Genomic DNA, 10,980 nt, shown 5'->3' on the forward strand with positions numbered 1-10,980 from the left:
GAATGAGGTTAATTGCCTGCTAACCACTTTTCAGAAAGCAATTTCTCCTTGAAATTTTCATCTTGGCAATGAGGAAGTCAACAGTTTGGGCATGTATATGAACTGTGTTAGTTTACTGGAATTTTGTTTGCTTGTTTTACGCACAGCCAAGATTGAATTGTTTTTCTCTGTTGTCAAACTTGTGAGGAAAAGACTTGCTCCGGCCTCCAGACTTATCATGCCTTTTTCCGCTCCCTTTTTCCTCAGACTATTTTTTTAGGGAAGGCCATTATGGCTAGGACGGAAACTTGATGTTCTCGGGTGCCCGCGCACCCTATATGCGCAAAAAAAAAATTAGTAATTCAAAAAAAAATCCAAATCTTGTTTGGAATCAAAGATGATCAGGTATTGTACCCATATAAAAGTTTGGACAAGAAATGATTTCAATTGACTTCGGGACAAAAAAGACAAGTTTATGACGACAATATAGCATGTATAGTACTTGTATATAGCGTTTTTTTTGCCAAATCTTCGACCCATGATGCAATGAAAGTCATTCTCTGACGAATCTTTTTATACGACTACAATACTTGATCATGTTTGATACCAAAAAAGATTTGGAATTTTTTGAAATTTTTTTGAATTACTATTTTTTTTTGCGTATAGGGTGCGCTGATACTCAGGTTCTCCTTCATATTTTCCATTATGGCTAGCTTTATCAAGATGAAAACACATTATGTCGTGCTGTTTTTGGCAAAAGATCATTCATGCGTTTTGGAGTTTCCAAATGCTTCCGAAAATAGCCGGCTGCTCGATCACATTTCATACAAAGAATAACTTTTGTACATGTATACTTACATGAGTACTTTAGCTAATGTGCAAGAACATGTCTTTCTCTTGGAACATTATTTGACAGAGCATACTTATTTTGATATATACATTACTGCATCCTTTCACAAATATAAGATGTTCTAACTTTCTCCTGAATCAAATGTATATACACACGTTTTAGTGTGTCCGTATGTAGCTATATTGAAATACCCAAAACATCTTTATATTTGTGAACAGAGGGAGTAGCAATTTGGATTGGTCAGGATGGACATGGAACATCCCTGCTGCTTCCCTACATTTCTCATCCTGCCACCGGTTATGGCCGTGAGCACATACAGGCACAAAACGAGCTCCTTCCAAGAGTATACATGAGAAATGCTTAAAACTATCAGCCCGTAAATAATCATTTTCTACCCCCTCCCCCCACTTCATTGTCTGTACACATTTTATCCACACGACAAGGCACACACAATGATAGATAAAATATTACAGTGTATCTTCTGATGCGAGTCTGTCAAAAGATACCAAGAAATTGAGAATATCGAGAGATTCCACCTTCGTGAATGTAGTGCAAGCTTCTTTCCCGGCAGCTCTTACAACTCTCCCAGCAATCCCTACATGCCTTTATAAGGGAAATAAGCGATACCCATAATTTTTGTCAATAATATCAGATAGCCTGTAGTGGCACGCCAGGCATCAGGCAAGAAGAAGTCCGTTTCGTGGCTCTGCATATTCAGGTAAGGCTGGGAGGTCCAATGCACCCCTTGTCTTTGCATATTCACAGAAAGCTGGGAGGTCTAGTGCATCTCTTGCAGTGGCCTGGTCTTCGTCAGTTATGCTCATTGCTTGAGATATATTTTCCTGCAACAAAGGTTATAATCATGTTTGGACTTGCATTCAAGGTTTTGACAATGGTCATATGACAAAGTTGTAATTTAATATGCTTGGTTCTGTCTAGCGGACTTCTGTGTTACATGGCGGAGAGGGTCCATAGTAGAGTACCAAATGGAAATAGTGTAAATGAAGAAATAAAATACACAGCATAATGAATACAAAGTGTCAACTTCATGAATTTACATTTATTTACATGATAAGGTCATTACCGAGCTTTGGAGCTTCCGGATGTAGCCAATTAACAGAAGCTCCAAGGAATCCTCTGTTTTGGCCTTGTTGTGAGAATCAAGAAAGCATATGTGCTGAAAAGGACAACCACAGTTCAAGGCTGGCAAATTATTTCGTTTTACAATCCTTTGGCAATAATGCCACAGCAGTTAGCAAAGTCTGGAGTATTTTGCATGTGTTAACCTACAGCAACAGAACTCCCAGAAAACACAACCCTTTAAATTTGTAAATGACAATGGGCAGTTAACACATCTTAAAGGTGCAGAATAGCCAAGAGATAAGACTAAATTTAAAATACCAACCATCACTCTTTCGAATTTTCCCGGTGAAAGATCCCACCCAGTGCTGACCACCGCTTTAAAGACTCCATAAGTTTCTGACTTGGCCCAACCAAAGAAAATTCCTGATATTTGATCAGGAATAGAGTCGTAGGTGCACTCACCTGTTGCAAAAACTGTTCTGTGTTAAAAAATGTGCTGTTACAGTATTTTGCAAACCACTATGTGCTAAGAAGTGTAATATTATCAGCTGTTGACATATTAGAAGAACATAAGAAGGTATCCGACCTGCTATAAGTGTATGAGTATTGTTTTGAACCGCATCACCTATCTGAGCATTTGAGAGTAATGGTTCCATGGCCAAAGCACCTTGGATGCCTGCAACATAAATGGCAGCCAGCAGACTTAAATAATTGAAATAAATCAACAAAAATGAAGCTGGTGGTTAATGGAGAAAGAATTACGATCTTCAAATGGGGGAAGACCCCACAACTCAGGATGGAAGTCTAGCAGTGAATAGAGGATGAGATCAGCAATTGAGTAACAATGCCTTTGACTTTGCAGTGATGGAACAGCAACTACCTTCGCCCCAGAAGCCTTGGCAGCCTGAACTCCAACACTGAGAACATTTTGCCAGCAAAGCAGTAAGTTCAATTAAATACAAAACAGGTATTATCTTTTAACAAAAGCAACGTTAATATCTCCATGAGTGCAGAAATTTGGCATGGTACTATACTGTAAAGTGCAATTGTCTTGGGTGTCAACACTTGGAAAATGCATTTGAAAAATAAAATAAAAAGCATATAAGCACTAGCTTCTAAATTTAGTTTTCTTAGCGCAACTATATCGCTACTATGTCTATGTTCGGCTATTTAAGGCTGCTATCCATACTATGATGCACATTCTAACAAGTTGTCTGTTGTCGGATAAGCTAAATCTCGTATGAAACCTAAACTTCTTCCATTTCCCTTTCAAAAGGAAAACTAACCATCATTGGGGGGAAAAGCCTGTACGGGAGTAGTGTTTGCTATACTTACAGAGAATCTTCTATGACCAAACATGACGACGGATTTACACCAAGCCTCTTTGCGGCCTCCAGAAATCTACAAAAGCATTGATGACACATAATCAGCAATGTTATGCACAAAGCAAAAGATGCTTTAAATCATGTTTTCACCAAAAATTGGTTATGTTATATGGTCAAATAAGATGACATTATACGTGAATGTTCCTGGGACACACAGGTAATTTCACTGCAAGTTACACCGTATGATGTTGCACAGAAATAGTGCAGTTTGTACATGCTAATCGCTGCAGAAACGTGCAACAAACATTTTGTAAAATTTTGAAGTACGCACATGTCAGGGCAAGGTTTTCCATGAGGGACCTGATCACCACCAAGAACCACCGAAAAGCAGTCTTTCAGTTCTGGAAAACAAGTAAAGATTTTAACAGATCAGCATACAATTCATAACATAAATAAATCTAGCACTTCATAAAAATTCCATAACTGCTATAAGTTTTGTGTTTGTGCAAGCGAATGTCTAGGGCACAGATGACTGAAAATCAGAATTAACAACGATTAGTACACCCAAACTGTGAGCATGGAAACTCAGAAGATAGTCATGACAGATCAAGCAATGCCACAATTTCTTTCATCAAACTAATGACTTGGTACTATATCAACGGATTTATTCTTTCCTTTAGTAGAACAAAAAGTACTTGTTGCATTCCAAGTGGCACTTGTGGAATACCAAAAGGGGTGGCAAGTTATCCAATGTAGATTGAAGAAAGGTTCAGACCTCCTAGTTTCAAAATTTTGTGATCGATATTTCTCCTGATGGAATTTGAAGCGAGTGCCAGGGGTACTCTGTTCTTGTAGAGGTGCTTGAGAAGCCTGTTAACCCCTGGAAGTGGGCTTGCCCTTTGCCACCTGGAGAACAAATGAGGCCAAGTTCAGTGCTTCCGTTAATCGTGACTGACACTTGTTCAGCTGAGCAAAACGAACCAAACCTTTTGATATACAGCGGGTATATTGCCTCTGAATACTCCTCGACGGTGATGGGCAACCCATAGTCTGCGATGATCCCGGTCGTGGACTCCCTGTGCATCTGCCCCAACCGCTTCTCCTCCTTGGCCGCATCTGGGACCTTCCCGTAGGTCCCCAAGAACTCTTTCAAGACGTCCCTTGTTGCCCTCTCTGCACCAAGAGACACACCACACTTTACAAACTCCATATTGAACTTTTTTTAAGCTACTTTCATATTGCACTTTTACTCTGCTTTACTGGAAAGGCAGCGCCTCGGCACAACAAATCGTGCTTCGAATGCAGGGCGTAGGTTTGGAGGAGATGACCAAACATCCCGCCACGAACAGAAAAAACAAATCCTTGTGTAACTATTCGAGCATAGGACACATCGACCGAACTAGGCGGAGCATCGAACGGCACGGGACGGCGGCTTGAGCTTGAGAGCGAGCGGATCCGCGTACCTGTGTCCAAGAGGGTGCCGTCGAGGTCGAAGATCACGGCGGAGACCCGATGCGTCGCTGCCATGGATGAATCGCGGAGGAGACGAGGCGAGTCACGGAGGAGATTAGCGGGTGTGGGCGCCGTGGGAGGGAGGGAGGGCTGCTCGTGGGATTTAAAGGGTCGGGACGGAAGGAGGCCGACGAGGGGATAGGTGGAATCGGAGTCCATTTGCAACGATGCGCGACCGGTCAGGTTCGGGGACGCAATTGGTCGATTCCGTGCCTAGTGGCGGATGCCGCGGCAAGAGTTCGGACGTGTTTTGCATCTAAAATCATATCAGTTTGTCTAATTCATATCTAAATGTTTTTAAGAATGTCACATCTAAGCTTTCACAGATATATATAATGCATCAACAAGAAACAAAAAAAACTAGGACAAAAAAAAAAGACCACAAACAGAGTGGACATCAGCTTAGATTTATGTCACATCTAGATGTGTTCTAGACAGACCCAAATCATATATCAATCCGCTGTCCCCGCTCACTTTTTCTCGCAAACCGAAGATAAACTAAAAGGCTTTGCGAGCGATTTAAACGAATTTTATCCGACAAACAGGAGACAAACTAAGGTGCGCTTTGTAGACGTCCAGGTAGCAGTTACGCTTGCGTCCGACTAACCTGGCCCACAAAAAACCCCTCCCTCGCCCGCGTGTATTTCCGTCCGACGCCAGCTGCCCGCATTCATGCTGTCATGGAGCGGTCACTCCTATTAATGCCGACCTAGAGCAGACATAAACTCTCATTGAAGCCGGCATTGAAGTGGCGTGCCGGCCGAAAGAGTGTCACTCGCTGCACGCACGGCTGAACACAACTCCTCGCTGCATTCAACCGGCTTCAGACAGCCTCGCTACCTTCATTAAACCCGCATGTGTGCCGAGAAACCTACTCCGGCAACACTTCTGTCCGCCAGCTGGCCGACATTAAACACAACGCCGATTGGCTCTTCGAGTCCGCCCGCTATTTAAACGAGGCCATACGCCGGGCAAGAACCGCACCACACCTCCTCCTTGCACCATATTCACTCTTCATGGCATTCGACAAGCAGGAAGAGGAGTTCTACGACATAAAAGTCGGCTACGTGGCCTACCGAGCCCGCCTGATACGAGTTAGGCAACTCACTGCTCCACCTCCCTCGCCACCCTAGGCCGTCAGCACCATGGGCGAGGCTGCAGGCGGGCAAGCGAAGGAGCAAGCTGTCGCTCCAAGCTGACCCCTTGTGATAGCATGGCTTATCAGGGATGATAGCCTACTTATATCAATAAGGAATTCCTTTTTTTTGGGAGCCCATTCGGAAAGAACTTCAACGTTAAGCGTGCTCAGCTTGGAGTGATTTTAGGATGGGTGATCGGCCAGGAAGTTGGTTTCGGGTGCGCACGAGTGAGGACAAAGTGCACATGAAAGACTATTATTGTGGAGGCCAGCCTAGATCCCGTCAGGAGTAACGGCCGCGGCGGATGTGTCCGGAGCATTACAAGTTGGTATCAGAGCCGACCCTTGCGGTTGCACGGATGTTTGCGGGCCAGGTACGCGATCATGTTGTGCATGGCGTTTGTGACCCGTCGTGGCACACGACATGGCACATGTGCTGGACTGGACGCACAGACGTATGCGCCAAGAGGGAACGTCCTGTGGCCGACTAGGACGTCGGTTCCTCTGAGTGGGGGTAGTGAGGTGTATGTGATATCCTGACTTATTAGGGATACTTATATCAATGAGAAATTCCTTCTTTTCTTGGAGCCCATTCGAAAAGAACTCCAAAGTTAAGTGTGCTCAGCTTAGTGTAATTTCAGGATGGGTGACCGAACGGGAAGTTGGTCTCCAGTGCGCACGAGTGAGGACAAAGAGCGCAGAAAATACTAGCATTGATCTATGAGGTCAGTCTAGTAATGACGCTAGCGAGTGTGTCCAGGCGTTACATCCCTGGTGTAGCAACTCGCGGCTCCAAGGCAGCTCCCAGAGGAGTAGCTAGTTGTTCAACGCCGTCATGCATGGGAGCACGGTGGCACAGGCACCGTGGATGCAGCGGACGCCGCCGTGTCGTCATGCTCCTCCCGCGCCTACGGCCACGCCATCCGTCTCAAACGTAGGCGTAACCACGCCCTACCAGCGGAGGCGGCCAGCATGCCCGCGGCCACCACCGAACCGAGGAAAAGTAGACCATGGAGGCCGACATCGCTTGGGTCCCACGTTGGCCACCGCTACCTTGTCGCCAGCATACACAGCCGGTGCCTTGCCTGATTCAGCGCAGATCATCGTTGACCCCCGCCTTGGCTTCACGGAAGCGGAGTAGGCACTTGTAAGTGCATCTAGTGCCACCTCTAGTTGGTTTTGGAATATTGACAACAAACTTGGTTGAGGAACTAATGTGTTTGTGAGAATTGCAGGATAACACAGGTAGTAGTCCTTCATTGATTCGGTTTACCTACCAGAGATGACCCATAAAATTGTATGAAGACATTAAATACAATGGTGGTTCATGAAGACATTCACGATGAAGATAATGACTTGTGAAGACATTCACTTGAAGACTATGGAGTGCGAAGACATAGTTGTTTCGTAGTTTCCTTTTCTTCTTTATCGAGTCATAGGAACTACGGTACTGTTAAGTGGGGTCCCAGTGAACAAAGTCAGATGACTGATGTGATGCTCAACCAAAATCCTATGTCTTCAAGCGAAGACAATGAGAGCAAATCTTATTCAGAGTTGGATAAGCCAGCTTTGCTTGTAGCCTAAGCCAAGCTGCCCGTGTGTTTGAAATCCGACCGTTGGACACGTGTCGGTTCCTTAGTGACCCAGGGTTGTTTTGGACATATCATGTCGGGTTGCCTCCAGGCTATAAATAGCCCACCCCCTACACCACAAATTGGTGGCTGCTCAGACTTAGTGCACGGCTTTTGTCGTTTGAGAGCAACCCACCTCCGAAGCCTTTGAGAGAAAGAGATCCTTGCGAGGATGAAAGTGCTAGTGATCGACTAGAGGGGGTGTGAATAGGCGATTTTTATGAAAGTCTTCAAAACATGGAAGTTTCGAAGACAAACGATAGAAATGAACCTATTAACATGCAGCGGAAGGTAGACTACACTAGGCAAGCCATAGTCAAGTATTCAAAGAAGTGAAAGCACGAAGACTATTAGCAGCTAGGCAGTATGGATCATGATGGAAGATGGTATGAAGCCAATTAGAAGAAACAGTCACAAAGTGAAGACAAACAGATAATGCAAGCAGGCAATGACTTCACAAAGACCAACTGTAAATAAAGAGAAGGAAGGGATAGAACCAGTTGCTTGGTGAAGACAAGGATTTGTTGGACCAGTTCCAGTTGCTGTGACAACTGTACGTCTGGTTAGGGAGGATGAGATTCAACTCAGAAGACCGCATCTTCACCTTATTCCCCCTGAGCTAAGGACACAGAGTCCTCGCCCAATCACTCAGTTAAGTCTTCAAGGTATACTTCCAAACCTTCACAGACTTCGTTCACCAGCGATCCACAATGACTCTTGGATGCTCAGAACGTGACGCCTAACCGGCTAGAGGATTCACAATTCTCAAGTGTAACAAGTCTTCAGATCACACAGACAGAAAGACTTCAGTGATGCCTAATACTCTTTGGCTCTGGGTGTTTAGAGCTTTGTCCTCGCAAGGATTTCTCTCTCAAAGGCTTCGGAGGTGGGTTGCTCTCAAATGACAAAAGCCGTGCACTAACTCTGAGCAGCCACCAATTTATGGTGTAGGGGGTGGGCTATTTATAGCCACTAGGCAACCCGACCTGATTTGTCCGAAATGACCCTGGGTCACTAAGGAACTAACACGTGTTCCAACGATCAGATTTCAAACACACGCGGCAGCTTGACTTGGGCTACAAGTAAAGCTGACTTATCCAACTCTGGATAAGATTTGCTCTTATTGTCTTCACTTGAAGACTTAGGATGTGGTTGAGCATCACTTTAGTCACTCTGACTTTGTTCACTTGGACCCCACTTAACAGTACGGTGGTTCATATGACCCAACAAAGAAGAAAATGAAACTACGAAACAACTATGTCTTCGCGCTCCAAAGTCTTCATGCGATGTCTTCTCATGTCATAGTCTTCAATGTGAATATATTCACATACCACCATTGTCTTCAATGTCTTCACACATTTTTAGGGGTCATCTCCGGTAGGTAAACCGAATCAATGAGGGACTACTAACTGTGTTATCCTGCAATTCTCACAAACACATTAGTCCCTCAACCAGGTTTGTCGTCAATACTCCAAAACCAACTAGGGGTGGCACTAGATGCACTTACAATCTCCCCCTTTTTGGTGATTGATGACAAACTGGTTGAAGTTTTCAACGGGAATAAAAGTATGTGAAATTGTAAAGGATTGAGGTATTGTCTTCGTAAGTAGCAAAAAGGCTCCCCCTGAAGATGTGCATATAAGTATTTTGCTTTTGAATGCAAATACACATGGCAGGTTGTACTTGCGGAGATCCTCTTCTACTTATGAAGACAATTCATCATGCATGAAGGGATATAGCAAAGATAATGACATGCATAATGAAAAATGGACGTCTGCAAAATGACTTCGTGCGGAATTTATCGTCGCACATATGGAATTTATCATCGCATCACATAGTTGTCCGAAAAGGTAGCAGACGACCATCAAGTTTAAGTGTTACAACTCAAAGAACCAAATGTATCAAAAGCGAGAGTTGTAAGCACTTGGCAAATGTAGCAAAAAGTATAGCAAACCACCCATATGGACCCGCTTGAAGACTATCAACTCATATGCTTCTCCCCTTTTGTTAGTAATGACCAAAAAGGTTTGAAGACATAGAGCTTTCTACTCATTTCCGTGAGGAGTAGACGAAGCAGCAGGGTCGTCATTGATGTTTGGTGGTGCAGACGAACTTGGTGCAGTGTCGATATGCATCGAAGTGGGAGGTGGTGAGGTAGCATCATCTTGGTCATCAATGACTCTGGCATTAACAGTTGCAGCTGAGGAAGAATAGTCAGAGTCTTTGAGTGAGGGAGTCCGACGCAAGTGAGCGTTCCATGGAGGAGTGGAATCAAACTTGAATCTCTCCGTGAAGCCATCCTGTTGAAGATCATCTTTAGAGCTCAGCAGAGTCAGACTCTTCCACGACCGGCGACAGGTTTCATGAGTGAAAAACGCATTCTTGGTGGCAAGGTTGCGAATGCGATTGACATCCACCAAGAGGCTATGCATTTGACACTTGAGACAGTCATGATGCTTATCCTGTTTCTGATGCAGGGCGACCAGAAGCTCTCGGTCATTGAGAACACGAGATCGTTTCCAAGGCCTTTGAGCAATTGTGCTTTCAGTGGCTTCAGTTTGGGTATGAGGGGCACGTGTATTGCCAACCAAAGGATAAAAACGAGTGACGGCCTGAACTCCTTCAATGTGTTGTGTGAAGCTTTGGTGATTAGCATTGTGAAGATAAACAAGCTCTTTGGCAGGCTCTGGGTATATGCCTTCAACAGACAGATCAACCTTTGGCAAGAATATGAGATGGTTGCGCACAGAAGGCTGATAGTTGATAGCAGAGTGAAGCTTGATGAGGCGCATTACCCATGGAGCATAGAACTTTAGAGCAAAGATACCAGAGCCAGATGTAGCCAATTGCCTGATGAAGAAGTCTTGAGCATTGAAGCTGATGCCATTGAAGATATAGAAAACCAATGTCTTCATTGCTCCTTCAAGCTTCGCTGCAGGAGAATGTCCTTTGACAGGCCATAGAGTTTGCCTGATGATGTGATAAATAGTGCGGGGCAGATACTCTAGGTCTTTGAAAAAGAATTCCTTTGGATAGTCAGCGTCATGGGGCAGTGGCTTCATCATGCTCAGCATTTGGCTCATGTTGGGATCTGGCTTCTGAAAGATGCTCTCCAAGGCATTGCGGTGGAGCTGACAACCTGGTTCATAGTGTTCACCAGGAGTGGGCAGGGCAGTAAGCTCAATGATGTCTTGGGCTTTGACTTCATGGTGTACATCACCTGTCATCCACTCAAGGATCCAAGTCTTCGGATCTCTGTTGTAGCCGCGAATGTGGAGGGTAGTATAAAATTGTAGCAGAAGCTCTTCATTCCAATGTTCTTTGGCAGTCACAAAGTTCAGAAGACCAGCATCACGGAAACAATCAAGTGCCTCTTCCAAGCAGGGCAGTCCAGCAATAGCTTCACTATCGAGACACATATGGGGAAAGATGCACCCTTGATCATAGAGTACTGAAAGTGCG

The 10,980-nt window shown here is 44.5% G+C and overlaps 1 protein-coding gene across 3 annotated transcripts; it reads right to left on the bottom strand.

Moving 5' to 3' along the window:
* Window positions 1-1,227: 1,227 nt before the first annotated feature.
* LOC125544785 (bifunctional riboflavin kinase/FMN phosphatase-like) lies at window positions 1,228-4,900 on the bottom strand. 3 transcript variants are annotated; one of them, XM_048708539.1, is made up of 10 exons: window positions 4,701-4,894; window positions 4,224-4,410; window positions 4,013-4,143; window positions 3,569-3,638; window positions 3,248-3,313; window positions 2,675-2,829; window positions 2,499-2,588; window positions 2,235-2,386; window positions 1,914-2,006; window positions 1,228-1,671 (listed from the first exon to the last, which is right to left on the bottom strand). In XM_048708539.1, exons 1-10 carry the CDS (start codon window positions 4,762-4,764, stop codon window positions 1,507-1,509), a joined length of 1,173 nt encoding a protein of 390 aa, XP_048564496.1. In that variant the 5' UTR covers window positions 4,765-4,894; the 3' UTR covers window positions 1,228-1,506. The 3 variants fall into 3 exon arrangements, with proteins under 3 accessions (XP_048564496.1, XP_048564497.1, XP_048564498.1); XM_048708540.1 differs by having other exon boundaries at window positions 2,235-2,374; window positions 4,701-4,893; XM_048708541.1 differs by lacking the exon at window positions 1,228-1,671 and having other exon boundaries at window positions 1,913-2,115; window positions 4,701-4,900.
* Window positions 4,901-10,980: the final 6,080 nt, after the last annotated feature.

The sequence above is a fragment of the Triticum urartu genome, chromosome 3 (genome assembly GCF_003073215.2).
Source record: "Triticum urartu cultivar G1812 chromosome 3, Tu2.1, whole genome shotgun sequence".
NCBI classification, from domain to species: Eukaryota; Viridiplantae; Streptophyta; class Magnoliopsida; order Poales; family Poaceae; genus Triticum; species Triticum urartu.